This window comes from Fusarium odoratissimum (genome assembly GCF_000260195.1).
Source record: "Fusarium odoratissimum NRRL 54006 unplaced genomic scaffold supercont1.52, whole genome shotgun sequence".
In the NCBI taxonomy this organism is placed as follows: domain Eukaryota; kingdom Fungi; phylum Ascomycota; class Sordariomycetes; order Hypocreales; family Nectriaceae; genus Fusarium; species Fusarium odoratissimum.
Window position 1 is genome coordinate 109689 of NW_022158732.1, and position 15048 is coordinate 124736.

General features: G+C 47.1%; 9 protein-coding genes across 9 annotated transcripts; 7 read left to right on the plus strand and 2 right to left on the minus strand.

The window, feature by feature from the left end:
* Nucleotides 1-130: 130 nt before the first annotated feature.
* FOIG_15438 (uncharacterized protein) lies at nucleotides 131-583 on the plus strand (the record flags this gene model as incomplete). Its single annotated transcript, XM_031216798.1, has 1 exon — nucleotides 131-583. The coding sequence occupies one exon, from the start codon at nucleotides 131-133 to the stop codon at nucleotides 581-583; it is 453 nt and encodes a 150-aa protein (XP_031053490.1).
* A 624-nt stretch (nucleotides 584-1207) lies between these two features.
* Nucleotides 1208-2272, plus strand: FOIG_15439 (uncharacterized protein; the record flags this gene model as incomplete). Its single annotated transcript, XM_031216799.1, has 2 exons — nucleotides 1208-1332; nucleotides 1384-2272. The coding sequence occupies 2 exons, from the start codon at nucleotides 1208-1210 to the stop codon at nucleotides 2270-2272; spliced, it is 1014 nt and encodes a 337-aa protein (XP_031053491.1).
* A 393-nt stretch (nucleotides 2273-2665) lies between these two features.
* Nucleotides 2666-4082, minus strand: FOIG_15440 (uncharacterized protein; the record flags this gene model as incomplete). The annotated part of the gene is made up of 4 exons (XM_031216800.1): nucleotides 2666-3182; nucleotides 3270-3589; nucleotides 3629-3906; nucleotides 3962-4082. The coding sequence occupies 4 exons, from the start codon at nucleotides 4080-4082 to the stop codon at nucleotides 2666-2668; spliced, it is 1236 nt and encodes a 411-aa protein (XP_031053492.1).
* An 854-nt stretch (nucleotides 4083-4936) lies between these two features.
* On the plus strand, nucleotides 4937-5542 carry FOIG_15441 (uncharacterized protein; the record flags this gene model as incomplete). Its single annotated transcript, XM_031216801.1, has 1 exon — nucleotides 4937-5542. One exon carries the CDS (start codon nucleotides 4937-4939, stop codon nucleotides 5540-5542), a length of 606 nt encoding a protein of 201 aa, XP_031053493.1.
* Nucleotides 5543-6211: 669 nt separating this feature from the next.
* Nucleotides 6212-6651, minus strand: FOIG_15442 (endoribonuclease L-PSP; the record flags this gene model as incomplete). The annotated part of the gene is made up of 2 exons (XM_031216802.1): nucleotides 6212-6286; nucleotides 6340-6651. The coding sequence occupies 2 exons, from the start codon at nucleotides 6649-6651 to the stop codon at nucleotides 6212-6214; spliced, it is 387 nt and encodes a 128-aa protein (XP_031053494.1).
* Nucleotides 6652-7338: 687 nt separating this feature from the next.
* Nucleotides 7339-8592, plus strand: FOIG_15443 (uncharacterized protein; the record flags this gene model as incomplete). Its single annotated transcript, XM_031216803.1, has 2 exons — nucleotides 7339-7815; nucleotides 7870-8592. The coding sequence occupies 2 exons, from the start codon at nucleotides 7339-7341 to the stop codon at nucleotides 8590-8592; spliced, it is 1200 nt and encodes a 399-aa protein (XP_031053495.1).
* Nucleotides 8593-9334: 742 nt separating this feature from the next.
* Nucleotides 9335-11148, plus strand: FOIG_15444 (uncharacterized protein; the record flags this gene model as incomplete). Its single annotated transcript, XM_031216804.1, has 3 exons — nucleotides 9335-10153; nucleotides 10211-10678; nucleotides 10741-11148. The coding sequence occupies 3 exons, from the start codon at nucleotides 9335-9337 to the stop codon at nucleotides 11146-11148; spliced, it is 1695 nt and encodes a 564-aa protein (XP_031053496.1).
* A 553-nt stretch (nucleotides 11149-11701) lies between these two features.
* FOIG_15445 (uncharacterized protein) lies at nucleotides 11702-12817 on the plus strand (the record flags this gene model as incomplete). The annotated part of the gene is made up of 1 exon (XM_031216805.1): nucleotides 11702-12817. One exon carries the CDS (start codon nucleotides 11702-11704, stop codon nucleotides 12815-12817), a length of 1116 nt encoding a protein of 371 aa, XP_031053497.1.
* A 394-nt stretch (nucleotides 12818-13211) lies between these two features.
* FOIG_15446 (uncharacterized protein) lies at nucleotides 13212-15038 on the plus strand. The gene is made up of 4 exons (XM_031216806.1): nucleotides 13212-14067; nucleotides 14127-14360; nucleotides 14409-14729; nucleotides 14778-15038. Exons 1-4 carry the CDS (start codon nucleotides 13237-13239, stop codon nucleotides 14925-14927), a joined length of 1536 nt encoding a protein of 511 aa, XP_031053498.1. The 5' UTR covers nucleotides 13212-13236; the 3' UTR covers nucleotides 14928-15038.
* Nucleotides 15039-15048: the final 10 nt, after the last annotated feature.

Here is a 15048-nt window from a genome sequence, read left to right on the forward strand (position 1 = left end):
AATATTATGTTTTTTCACTTTCATAATAAGCTCAAACTGATCCCAACCCTCTACATTCTCTCACTGCGTGCTACGAATTGACCGGCCATCAAATTTGAATTCTTTGTGTTGGCCAATAAAAGCATTAAAAATGGCGTCCCGCAACGGTGAACCTTACTTTCTGCCGGCTGAAAGAGCTCAGTCCCTCGCCAACTATCCCCACGCTCGAATAATACAGCAATCAGCCAGAACCATTTTCGTTTCTGGTACTTCATCGCGTCGTGGCGATAATACAGTCGTCGGTTGCACTACAGACGCCGACGGAACTCACCACCTCGATATTTCACTGCAAACGGAAGCGGTGTTGCAGAACATCGGAACCATTATTGACGGGGCAACAAACGGCGCGTGTGGACTGCAGAATGTGGTCAACGCCACTGTTTTCTTGACCGACATGAAAGATTATGCTGGGATGAACAAGGAGTGGAATAAGGTATGGCCGGACAAGACCAAGGCGCCTGCGAGAACCTGTATACAGGTTGCGGCGTTGCCAAATGAAAGGTTGAACGTGGAAATTCAATGCACTGTTTTGTGGGCAGAATAGCTTGTGTATTTCTGCCATGTGATTGGGCACTATGGCCTCGGCCACCGAGCATGATATCCAATTGCAATCTGTTAGCCTATGCGACAATAGATAGAGATCTGCAACTCCTCGAGGATATCCCTGCCATATTTGTGCCGGTTAGCCGGGCATTAGTTGCCGTGTCTACGGAGTACTCCGTACAGATAGCTACCAGGAGATAAGATAGGGACTTATCTGATTGCACTGAATATACTGTAAATTAAAGGTGAATTATGCTTCTTTAGGCAGGTACCGAATATCGCTCAACGTGTGATCTTCCAATCAAGTACCGACCTACCTAACTAGATGTATCAGAATGACTAGTCACTTACCTATCAATGAGATATCTGCACAACGTACCGGCAACTATGTGCCGAGCGGTAACGATATGCAGCAGTTGTCAAAGGACCTTTGTATGCCGTCTAGAACTGACTCGGCTGTAAGACCGGATTGAGGCAATTGAACCCATATGTCGGTCGCTCAACGAAGCAAGAATGCCGACTGTTGAATTGAGCGACATGTATATAATTCCTGTGTCTATTTCTCGTGGTTAGGTCTTTCACGCATACACCAACATCATCCGTTCAAATATTATCTGACTTAGCCATGATGCTGAAATCTCTCCTTGTAGCCACTGGCGCGATACGTGCTGTTCATGGCTGGGGCGTTTTGGGCCATGCCACTGTTGCCTACATTGCTCAACACTTTCTCGACGACGACGTTGCTTCATGGTAAGCACTCACTACTATCTGTCTACTTGGTCTGTACTGATTTCAGAATAGGGCACAGGGTCTTCTAGGAGACACTTCAGACTCGTACCTTGCCAACGTCGCCTCGTGGGCTGATACCTATCGCACAACTGCAGCTGGAAAATGGTCGGCCCCTCTGCACTTTATCGATGCAGAGGACAGCCCGCCAACAAACTGCAACGTTGACTATGACCGTGACTGCGGCAGCTCTGGATGCTCCATCTCTGCAGTTGCCAACTACACGCAACGTGTTGGGGATGGTCGTCTATCAAATGCGAACAAAGCTGAGGCTCTCAAGTTCCTCGTCCACTTTCTAGGTGACATCACCCAGCCACTGCACGATGAGGCCTACGAGGTCGGCGGAAATGATATCAAGGTTACTTTCAATGGGTTCTCCAGCGACAATTTGCATTCAGACTGGGACACTTATATGCCCGAAAAGTTGATTGGTGGCCACGCCTTGACCGACGCGCAATCGTGGGCAAACACACTTATCAGTGATATCACTTCCGGCTCGTACAAGACTCAAGCTGCTTCTTGGGTTGCAGATAGCGACGTGACTGATCCTATCACATCGGCCACGGCTTGGGCCTCGGATGCTAATGCTTATGTCTGCACTGTTGTTATGCCCAATGGTGCTGCAGCCTTGCAGAAGGGCGATCTCTACCCGACATATTACAACTCTGTGATCCCAACCATCGAACTACAGATTGCCAAGGGTGGTTACCGCCTGGCTCATTGGCTGAACAGCATCTACTCTGCCAAGATTGCAACTCGTTCTCTGCACAAGCTGAATGCACGAAAGCCACTGCCAGACTTGATGGGACGAGACCTACTCCCTGGCGCGCGACCATTAAGTCGCGCTAAGCTCGCGAGAGAGGCAATGGGTGGGAGCTGCTGTACTTCGGGACATTCCCATTAGAACTACACTAGTAGAGCTTTATAAATGGTAGAGAGGTTTAGCTATGTCTTCAGCACTACGTAGACTATTCTTTATCAATAGCTAGCTGTTATCTCAATCTCAATATTTATAAATACTACTTAACAACTAGTTCTAAAAGCTATTTCTACTATTACTTATAGGCATAGAGTATAGTCTTACTCTATTAGATTATCAAGATAATATTATAATAAAATGTTATAAGTATCTTAAGTAATATAAAAGAGAGTAAGAAAGATTATTAAAGTAAAAATAAAACCTAAATTAAATTAAACTTAGATATTAAGTAGAATTAATTTATTAATTAGCTAATTTAAATAATAATTAGACACCGCTAGATCCAATTTCTCAAAGCATAAGAACAATAACCCTAGCTTACCCCGAAACCCCAGCATCTGCTCCTTGCCAGAGGGGATTTAGATTCTTGGCCCAAGGCAGCTCAGGAAGGATCTCGCTGACCCAGGCAATAATCTGGGGTGCACCAAATGAGAGTTTGCAGCCAGTTGCAGTAGTGTGGCATTGTACATGCCTGTGAGAGCTTGAATGATGAGAGCTGACATCAGTGCTGAAAGGCCCCCAGCCAACGGATTTATCGCTCGAGGTCGTCTTGGAATTGAAGTATTCCTGGATGTGCCTGGTTGAACCTGAAAAGTCAATGCTTGTGTCTGCAGCGAGGATGAATGACGTCGGGTATGCGGGAAACTCGGGGTTCAACTGGGCTTCCTGCTTTGCGATGGCCACTTTGAGACGAGAGGCGCCAGGACTAAGGAGCACATCCTCAGCTATGTCGAGGTCCGCGTCGCTGAAGATCTCAGCCTGCAGCCAAGGCCGGTCGATATCGACAACGAGGGCTGAGAAGGACACGCTTACATCACAAGACGCCATATCATAGCTGTTCCAGTCAGCGGCAGATTCGTCACGGTCCTGTTGGGACTTGAAGAGAGCTGCCCTAGCGTCGCCTAATGTCTTCTGGGCCTACGTGAGTCCAGTGCTGGAGGTGTCTGTTACAGTTTGAGCTGTCGGTTCAGGCGGTGGCTGAACGCCACCTGAGCTACCTTCGGCAGTATAGAGTGTAGACAAACTGGTTGCCAGAGCTGCATCCGCTTCAGGTACTTTGGCCACTGTAGGCGCTTTTATAGCAGGCGGCGTAGTCGAGGTATCTACAGGATACTTGTGATCTTTGATGAGTTCCTGGGCGGCGGTGTATGAGGTTGCTAACGTGTTTAGTCGTGCAATCTCGGAATCTAGCTCGCCAAGTGTGTATGTTCCGTTGCGACTATACCAGCCCTCAGCCTTTCGCTTGCAATATGTTGCTCAACGAGCTGGTGTTAGGCTGACTCCATACACATCACTTGCGCCTCTCTCATCAGGCAGCGTCGAATTTCGGAGGGATTCCTTGCTGTCTTCAATCTGGCTCATAATAGAGTCAACATCAACAACTCCAAAGTTGAAGTCGACGTTGTACTTCTGACCGTTGACTACCCAGTCCATCCAAGCTCCTTGTGTCTCGGTTCTGAACGTCATGTAGTTCATCAGGGTCCAGTCAGCGATATACTGCTTTTGCTTTGCGAGAAAGTCATCACCAGGAGTTGGTGGATACTTCTTCTCGGCATCCTCTACGTTGCTCTCCGTTAGTGACAATATGATCATCGTGATACCAGAATTGCTTACCTTGAGCTTGAATCTGAGCCTTGTCCCAAGCTGCCTGAGCTTGACACCAAGCCTGTTGTTTCTCGCGATATAGGTCCACTGCAGTCTTGCCATTCGAGTCCTTCTGACTTAAAAACTTCATGGCCGCATCATAGTGTCTTTCACCAGGACATCGTGCTCCCTCGCCGCTGGAGATAGTTGCCTTGGCAGGCAATAGGGCATCCAAGGCACGGGAGTGACTCCGGGCAACGCTTTTACCTGTGTTGCCAATCTAAAGGATTAGATATCAAAAATGCTAGCCTCAACATTCCCTCGAGTTGAGCTCATAAGAGACATCAGCCAGCCGGTAGGTATTGGGCCTGAATATTAAGAAATTATCGAACAAACTAAACCCAAAAGTAACCCCAGCCAGCCACTCTTAGTCTAGACCTGGAATGGGCTGTCCCGTCCGGGCCGTCCCCACATACCCCAGTACAGCCACAGCTGTAGCTATTGCCTGTTATTGGACATGGCCACCTTGGAGAAAGTCAACTGATTTCTTCGTGTGGGATTATTGGACAGCTTGAATTCTTTGAGCATGTTAAACTGAGACACCTGAGCTGATATTTAGCAGTTATCTACTATGGTCTAGATTCGTGCCGCTGTGGATATGTTTTCGGCACCTTATCGGGCTAGATTGTGTTCAAGAGTAAAATTGTAATATAAATTTACAACATTCGCCTGGTGATTTTAAATTCTTCTGCAGAGATCATCAAGTTTGATTATCCTTCTTCTCTCTTTTGCAAGTCAGATTCTCCTAAAAAGATAACACTTCACAATTGCATCAATACATACTACGCAGGAAACAGCTTCCAGTTAAAGCCTAAGATCTGTAGCCACTGCTTTGAAATATCAGAGAACCTGTACTCCGTAAGCATACAAAGGTATCATTCCCATCCATTACTAACCTGTTCAGGTGCAGATCGTCTTTCCAGAGCCCTGGAAGGTAACACCACGATGCCTAATCAATTGAGAGAGTCTAACCCTATTCTTACTTCCATCTCAAACTGGATTCTTGCTAAAAGCCATGAGATCGCATATGCCCGTTCAAATAATGGCGGATGGGAAGGTTGGTCGCAAGTCGAGCTGGCATGGGCCTTAACTCGTGACCACACCTATAAATACAATCAGGGCTCTGACATAATAATCAAACGAGAGGCCCGCCTGTTCGAACAGGATTCGCTCAAAGCCGATCTTGAAATCTCCGGGCCAGGTGGTGTGGTGTTTGAGTTGAAATGTGAAAGAGGCCCTCAAATGGTACATGGCAAGGAGGACAAGACGACTCTGAAAAGTTCAGCTGGGCAGTTTTTCACCGGACTGAAAGCCGACCAGGTGAAGGTAGCTGGACTTAGAGCTACTACAAATATCACAGCTGTATTTGTGATTGGAATTTCTGTCACAAAAGAGGCTCATGATAGAATGGCTGGAATAAAGGAAAACGAAAAGCCGTTTAAGTTATATACTATGATCGAGGACGAAACCGAAACCCCAATTTGTTTATGGTGGTGGCAAGGGTCTATGCCAGTAAGGGAGTCTGAGCTCGAAGAGGAAAGGAAGGAATAAAGCTAGTAAGGTTCTTTAAAGGGGAAGATAATGTATTATTTAAGAGCCGATAACGCCTTTCTTGAATTTTAATATAATAAGCCTGATTATGGATAAATACCGAGATACTTGTCATTTGATGGATTATTTAACTAATTTGCCTTACCCCGCTTCCTTATACGTCGTGCTACTTACTAGACCTCGGAATGATATACAATGTTTATTATAATTTCCGCATGTTAGAGTGAATATAAATCTACTAGAACTCTTTCTAACGAGTGAGGTCTGGAAGAAGCCGATTATCTGTCGGAAATCATAAATAAGGAAGGCTTTTCGAAGCCAATATAGGCCATTGAGTTGACTCCATATCTACTCTAGAACCAGCAGTGAGAGATGATAGATGAGTTAAGGATTACATAGAACAATCCAGATCGGTCAATAATGCAACCATTCACGATTTAAACAACTTTAAAGATATTCGAATAGATAAAAACGAACACGCATATTCCTATTCCGCGGTCGCACAAGGTTAATAGCAACTGGTAGATGTTGGTCGATGGCCAGTCAGACCTGCTTCTTGCTGGCTTTAGGACATTCTTATTGGCATTCGGGCCTAATTGAAGGGTGCTTATGATTGTAGGAGAAGCTTAGGCTATGTGTTTAATACTATTTACACTTCTACCGGTATAACTAATAGCTAGCTGTCATCTCAATCTCAACATCAGTATCCAGAGGCAGCTGATGGACAGCGACACAGGTCCGGCACTGTGGACTTGAATGTCAGTCAAGTCCCAGATTTGAATATAGATATCACTAACAGGCTTGGGCTCATTGGGGAAGAACTCATCCCACGCGGTATTGAAGGCGCCGAAATCTTTCATGTCAGCCAAAAAGACATTGGCCTTCACCACTCGTTCTAGGCTGCTACCAGCAGCTTCGAGCACGACCTTGAGATTCTTGAGCGCCATGCGAGCTCGGTCCGTAACGGAACCGGGAACAAGATGGTCAGTTGCAGGATCAATGCCGATGGAACCGCTACAGTAGACCATGCCATTATATTTGACGGCTTGGGAGAATTGGGGTAGAGGCGCACAAGCGTCGGGCGTGTAGACAGCGTCAAAGTGGGACATACTGAATTTAAGAATGAAAAGATGGAATGTAGAGATCAGGCGTGAACTTTTGATTCCGAAAACAAACTCGTGAGGATGGAGTTTTGTTCACTTAAGATTCACAAGCTGTCACTAAATATGGAGATCAAATACTTATGCGCCTCTGCTTTTGTCTCTTGGACAGAATGCATGTATTGTTGCAGTTTTTACGTGGTAGAAATTGTAAACTAGAGCTATTACCAGTCACGTTTGCCCTTACTGGCTCCACTACCCTGGAGTGGAGATACTTTTGCAAGGCAAGAAACTCCGACATCAAAAAGCTGGAGTCGTGGATGGGGCTAGTCTAAGCCAAAGAAAGCAAATTAAGCGGCGCTACCTATCTTTGGCATCGTCAATGTGGGTCTATAGATCATCCCGGCACATGCCGAGGAGGCGAGTGGGCCTCGACAGACGCCGCCGGCTACCTTAATACGACCATTGACCAATGGATAAGCCGCCGAATGTCTGGGCCTTGCTTAATCTTGACATCCATCACATCAAGGGCGTAGGCCACTTGCGCCCATACAATTGGCAGTCTAACGCTCGAATCTCGTCACGTTCAGACGTTTAAATAAACATCCCTTCTTGAGCCTTCAACTTGAACTCCAAACCAAACAGACGCACACCAAGACAGACATACACGTCCCATCCTCTCAGAAAGCACTCATCATGGTTTGCATCACCCCTTTCGCCGTGGAGCAATGGATGGATGCCTATGAAACAACTCCAGGCGTCCTGAATGTTGCTGAAACATGCGCCGCCTCCGTGTCCATCGATGACTTGGTCGCCATGTCTAGTGGTCCCGCCAAGAGCCCCATTGACACAAGCACCAAGCTCACATATGGCGCAATCCCAGGTTCCCAGACTCTTCGAGAACGTATTGCTGCCCATTGCAGCACTGAAGGATTGCAGCTGGCGCCCGAGGATGTCATCGTGACTCAAGGTGCTATAGGCGCCAACTTCTTGGCCCTGTATACGCTGTTAGGTCCTGGTGACCATGTCATCTGTGTTTATCCGACCTATCAGCAGCTTTACGACACTCCACGTAGTCTCGGGGCTGAAGTGACTCTGTGGAAGTTGAAGAAGGAGAATGGCTTTGTCCCTGATGCCGATGAACTAGCTGGTCTGATCAAGCCAAACACCAAGGTATGGATTGTTGCCCTTCATTATTTATAGAGCACGAGATGCTAACAAGGCCAGATGATAATTATTAACAATCCCAACAACCCAACTGGAGCACCGATCCCAAACAATGTGATCGACCGTATCTCCAAGGTTGCAGAGGAGAAAGGTATCATCCTCTTCTCTGATGAGGTATACCGACCGCTCTTCCACGGTGGTGCTTCTGGCGGCAATGACACTGAGGTGCCCAAGCCAGTGACGACACTAGGGTACCACAGAACCATCGCAACGGGATCGATGTCCAAGGGCTATGCGCTAGCAGGTATCCGCGTCGGCTGGATTGCCAGCCGTGATCGGTCCATCATCTCTGCTATCATGCTAGCACGCGACTATACCACTATCAGCGTCTCCCAGATCGACGATCAGGTTGCCAGATTCGCCCTGTCGCCTGAGGTCAAGCCCGCGTTGGTGCAGCGGAATATCACACTCGCCAGGACAAACGCAGGCATCCTCAAGGAATTCATGGACCGTTACAAGTCTGTTTGTTCGTGGGTGGAGCCCAAGGCCGGCACAACAGCCTTCATCCGCTTCAATGACAAGAATGGGGATCCTGTGGATGATGTCAAGCTTTGTCTTGACTTATTGGACAAGGCCAAGCTCCTGTTTGTGGCGGGATCTCGCTGCTTTGGAGGTGATGCAGACTTCAAGGGTTATGTTCGCATGGGCTATGTCTGTGAGACGGATGTGTTGGTTGCTGGCTTGAAGGAGCTTGGAGCGTACATTGATAGAGTCTTGGTGTAGAGTTGCTCTTGTGTATAATTTTACTAAGGCTTTCTGAATGAAAATCCTGTCTATTGCTACTTTGGGTTACGAAAGGGTGAATAAAAGCAGTATCCGGTTTGGCATTTTACAAGAAGACTAATAAAGTAATAAAAGAATAGTAAAACCTGTAAAGAAAGATTAAGTTAGGGTTACTTTGCTGTAATTATATTTCGCTTAACCATTTTATATAAAAGTATAAACTCCATCTACCTGCTTTTCTAGAGTCTGTATACTCCTCAATGACGTCTTTTGGTATTTTTCTTGCTTTTGGTTGCTGGCCAGTCAATAATGCCTTTGGATAATTGACAATGAGGTGGAGTTTGTTGTTATTTTGTGAGGTTACACCTTGTCTCTGAACTCGGTATACCATGGCTCACTGCATCCGAGCCAAGTAAGCTCTTGAGGAAACTACTGGCTGGATGCAGTCAAAGGCTTGCATCGGTAGGGCGAGGCCGTGCTTGCAATCCTTTTGACTGAAGGATTCTAGACTCGGTTGCTGCTTCAAGCCATCCACTTAAGCTAACCACGCTAGGCTTGAAGTATCTTTTCTGGGAAGGCAAGTCGAAGCGCCTCCGAGTCTGAACCCCGAAACACGCTGTGATTTGCCGGGGACAAAGTGGTGGGGTAGCATGGCCTCCAAAAGCTCCACAAACTCCGAGTTCCCATAACTACGTCGTTCTTTTCCCCCTCCATCAGAGATAAAACAGCTCGAGCAGCAGCCATGAGATCATTCCCGAGTGGATGCTGGACTTGCAAACTCAGACATCGGAAATGCGACCTTCAGATCCCTGCGTGCAGGGAATGCACAGACCGATGCATCCCGTGTCACGGCTACGGCTCCAAGCCTACGTGGATGGACGGATCAGCTGCCGAGCACGAAGAGCTTGAGCGAATCAAAAGGGCTGTCAAACAGCATGTTAAGAAGCTTCGAAGGGTTCAGCGGAATCAGAACCTTGGAAGAGATGTGCAGCCGGAGCGACGTGCCCAGATTCAGACACCGCCAGCTCCAGATGCGACTGAACTGTCAAGTCCGTCGCTATCAGAGGAAGCGGTAGATCGTGGCTATGATAGTTTTGAATCGCCAAAAACGCTTGTAGATGCTGGGAATAGCCTCCCACTCACCCGAAGGTTAATTCAAGAGGAAGAAGCTGCACAACCAGTCTCTCCATCACAAGATCCCAACCCCCCTTACGTCTTACCACCCAGGCTGGCATCTCTAATCATGTACTATCTCGATCATGTGTTCGTTTGGCAGTTCCCTTACTTCCAGCCCCGGTCCAGTTTAGGCAACAGAGGCTGGCTTCTCATCTTTCTGAGCAACGGCGGCTCGCTGTCGCACGCTGCGCTTGCACTCTCCACCTTACATCGAGATGCATCCCAGAAGAAGTGCTCCTATAGCCAGGAAGCTTTTGAGTTTCACTCAATGGCCTTGAGAGAGTTACGTAAACTCTCGCAGCACACTGAGACTGAGACGCTCCTCAGCGATCGGACCAAGCTTGCCGAATTTATAGCAGCAAGTTTGACCCTGATAAGTTTCGAGGTAGATCATGGAATCAGATGTGTCTTGCTGGACTAACTTCTTCCCCTGATTTTATAGGTGTTCAATGGAGCTGAGTATGACTGGGTTCCGCATCTCGACGCTGTGACGGCTGTCCTCGCAATGCATTCGCCGGACGCCCTGCTCCTGACTTCATCGTCACCCAAAAGTACTTTGCCTTCTCCAATCAATACTTCACGTGATGGTGATCCTCATCAATCGCAAGCTGATTTCAATTTTCTCGTGGCTGAAGCCTTATGGCATGACATCTTGGCATGTGCCACGACAGGGCGAGTTCCACGAATACCTTATCGGCAATGGCTGGAAGGGTCAAGTCTTGAAATGGCTGATTTGATGGGCTGTTGCAACTGGGTCATGATTGCCATTGGAGATTTGGCACATCTTCAAGCCTGGAAGAAGGACATGAAGCAACAAGGGAGGTTAAGCGTGCCAGAGTTAGCGAGAAGGGGTCAAAGAATAGAGAAGAGACTACAAGACGGCATCACTGAACTAAAGCGAACTGCAAATGTAAGTACGAATAGCATCAGGAGACCGCACTGTCACATAACTAACAACTCAAACTTGAATAGGCAGGGGCCAGTATCCGAGGCAGTATTCCACCGGCGCCATGGGTCTCGCACATTTTCGCACTTGCATCACTAGTCTTGTCAAGTACAATAGTCTCCGGTCCCTGGGCATTACTCCCCGAAGTCAAAGACGCGATTTCAGAGTCAATCATTGTGCTAAGTGACTGGCCCCAAGCCATTCCTCTTCGGGGACTTGTCTGGCCACTCTATATCATTGGGTGCCTGGCCGAGCCCAGTCTACAGGGCGTTTTTGAGTCACTTCTATCTAGTGTCTTGGACGAGAGTGGAGGGTTTGGGAACAGTGGTACTGTCATTAAGCTCTTAAAATGCCGTTGGGCTGCACCGCCAAATTGTAATCATGATGGGCTGGAATTGGTGTTCCAAACAGGAAGCAATGTGTTGCTCACATAGACACTTTTATTTATAACAAGGACCGTTCAATGATCAAGTTAATTTGGAACCCCATTGATAGCAGTACGATTTTGAACGTGCTATATGATATATATCAGAGTGAGGGGCTGCTTGATGTGAGCTTTAGGGCCAATATGGGTCTCTCCCAATCTGGAGGAGAAGCATGGGTAATCATGATCTCCTCACTACATTTGAGCTGTCTTGAAAAGCAGACTGGGACTTTAACAAGCCCTATAGAAACCAGGTCCATGGAAGATACCTTGTAGCGGATACACTCGGCTCAATGGCAGCCACCCTGGGAGGGCAGGTCGAAGCGCCAGTAACTTGAGAAAGCTTGGGAATACTTGCTGGCTAGCTCTTAGTCATGACATCTCTCGTTGGCATTAGTCTCATCTTTGATCGGTCCACATCAGCTCTTATATGTCCATGACTCTCAGCCCTTTCACAACAATCAGTCTGCCATCTTCTTCAATTATCAGGCACTTCATAAAGCTTGTTACTCGACCCCCAACACATATCAGCCACCTCGTATCATCTCGCAAACGATACAAAAATGAAGTTTGAGCGCATGCCCATTGAGATTGAGTCGCCCGAGGAGTATGGCTACGATAAAATCAAGTACAATCTCTCAGAAAGTTCCGTTACTGATCAGACACTCGAGTCACTGGACATCAAGATACCGAATCTCACCCTCCTGTACAATGAACACCGTGGCGAGACCAAGCTACGAAAGCTTATCGCCGACGACGCTGGCGTGAGTACTGACGATGTTCTTATCACGTCAGGGGCTGCTGGGGCGCTGTTCATAATCACGACCTCTCAATTGGGCAGCACCTCCGACTCAGATCGTAACCATCTTGTCATAGTGCGTCCCAACTACGCAACCAATCTGGAAACTCCCAAGGCAGTTGGCTGCGAGATCTCATACATCGATGTTACTTTCGAGAATGGCTTCCAGCCCAACATCGACGAGGTTGAGGCTGCCATCAAGTCCAACACTCGGCTGGTCTCGGTGACATGCCCACATAACCCTACCGGCTCCACCCTCTCTCGAGAGGCGCTCGATAGGCTTGTTGCTATTACAAAGAAGAAGGGCGTTTTGTTGCTTGTCGATGAGACGTATCGGGATATCGCATTTGCCGAAAAGCTCCCCGTTGCCGCCTCTATGGGCGATCATGTTCTGAGCGTTTGCTCACTGTCAAAGTCCTTTGGCATGCCTGGAGTCCGCATCGGTTGGCTCATCACCACGAACAAGACACTTCAGGAAACCTTTCTTGCTGCAAAGGAACAGATCAGCATCAGTGGCAGTGTCATCAACGAGTGGATTGCCATCGATGTCTTGTCCCGACGTGAGAAGATCTTGAGCGACACAACGCATGAGATGAGGGCCCGACTTCAGATGGTTGAGTCTTGGATCGAAAGCGAGGAGCTGCTGGAATGGGTCAAGCCGACTGGAGGCGTTGTCTGCTTTCCCCGTATCAAGCAGGAACCCAAAGGTGGGTTTTCGGCGTTCTACGAGAGGCTTCTCAATAAGCATGCGACATATGTTGGACCTGGTCATTGGTTTGAAATGTCCGATAGCTTTTTCAGGCTCGGCTATGGATGGCCCACTCGGGAGGAGCTTGAAGGGGGCATGAAGGCAATCTCTACTGCGCTGCGAGATGAGTAGGAAACGTAATTCGAATATCCAGTTCCAGTAAAATATATAAATAAGACATGGAGGTTGCCTTGATGATAACTATTCGGTTTGAGCTGTCTGATAGATTTTTCAGGCTCGGCTATCGATGGCCCCCTCGGGAGGGGTAGATAGCGTATTCAAAGAAATATCTCAGCGCCGCAGTGTTGCATATGCAGAAAAGCCAGAATCGTCACAACGACCCATAATATTCTAAAACAACTCCAGTAATGCATCACTGCCGCATCAAAGCCAAGGTCAGCTTGCATGCTCCCTGCCGCCGAAACTGGGATTATCGCCGCCATTGAGAGGGGTTTAGACCATGTCTCTGGGTATATAATTCCAACCCTACCAATTATTCACGTTCTTCCGATCTCTTCTGTTCTTTATCAAACCGAAGACAACTCATCAAAATGCTTCTTGAGCACTTTACAGCCAACTGTTGGTGGGCTGCCGCTCTGGCCATTATTGCTTGGTATATCGTCTCTTCCGTTATATCGTGGTATCGTCTACGTCACATCCCGGGGCCTTTATTAGCCAAGTTTTCATACCTTTGGCTTGCCCGATTAGCACTGAGTGGCAAGCAATATGAGACTCATCTTGAGCTCAATAAGAAATATGGCCCTATTGTCAGGGTCGGCCCTTACGAGGTTTTAACAGATGATCTGGAGCTATTGCGCAAAGTTAACGGTACAAAAAGCTTATATGCCAAAGGAGCATCATACAGCGGTTCCCGATTGAATCCCTGGCATGAGTCTCTTTTCATGATGAGGGACCCGATAGCCCATGACAAAATGAAAGCAAAGCTTATCTATGGTTACAGTGGTAAAGAAACAATGGGTCCAGAAGCTGCTATTGATGAGCAGATCATGAACCTTGTCCGTCTCATACAGGATAAATATATATCTAAACCTAGAGAGTTCCGTCCGCTTCTATGGTCGAAGACCGCAGGCCTCTTTACTTTAGACGTTATCTCTCGCCTTGCTCTAGGCCAGGAATTTGGCTGCTTGAACAGAGATGAGGACATCCACTGTTTCTTCGACACGCTGAGGGATTATCTGCCTATTGTTTCATTGACAACAGACGTTCCATGGCTTCGTAATATAGCTTTCTCTCCCCTCTTTCTCAGGCTGTTTGGTCCGAGTATTAAAGACAAAAAAGGAATAGGGAAAATGATGGGGCTTACCAATAGGGTTGTTGAGGAGTTCTACCACAGTGATGGTGAAGTCAAACGGGATATGCTTGTAAGTCCCCTTTATCTGCCAATTGTGGGGTTTGAGAGCTCTACTGATACTTTCCGAAGAGTTCATTCAAGAAACACGGGTTGACTAAAGACCAATGCGAGATTGAGTCAATATTCATGTTCGTCGCAGGATCGGATACCACGGCATCCGTCATCAGAGCAGGCATGCTTCACATTCTTGCGACACCTCACGTCTATTGTCGCTTGAAGCGAGAAATCGCAAACACTATCCGTGAAGGGCGGGCTTCGAAACCAATCAGCAATGCAGATTCCCTTTTTCAACCATATGTACAGGTTAGTAATATAAACTATTAATCGAAGCGTAACTGACGACATGAACAGGCTATTGTATACGAATGTCTTCGAATCCGCTCTGTCTCGACGAACATGAGTTTCAAAGAGGTTCCAACTGGTGGTGACGTCTATAACGGAAAATTCCTCCCTGCAGGTACCAACATAGGAATGAACTTCTCAGGACTTCTCCGCTCAGAGACCTTGTTTGGCAAGGATGCTCATATCTTCAGACCAGAAAGATTCACGGAGGTTGATGACAAGACAAGTGCTAAGCTAAAGCGAGACGTTGAATTGACATTTGGGCTTGGGAGATGGAGTTGTTTGGGAAAGCCGATCGCCTTGATGGAGCTAAATAAGATTTTCTTTGAGGTATGGACTAAACCGATGCAATTGCATAGATGCTAACGAGAATCCTAGCTCTTTCGCCACTTCGACTTCCAACTGGCTGAGCCACACAAGGCAATGCAGTTTGACTCCTACATGTTGTTTCGTGACAAAGGTTTAGTTCTCAGGGTTACTGAGTCAGACCTTAAAGATCTAAAGTCAATAAAAGAAGATATATATTGAGGGAATAAAATAAAGATTGTTATGTACTTATTATTAGAAGTTTAAGGATAAGCAAAAGGTTTAAGTTATATAATAAATATATTACTAATATTAGAGAGAAGTATTAAAAGTATTACTTATA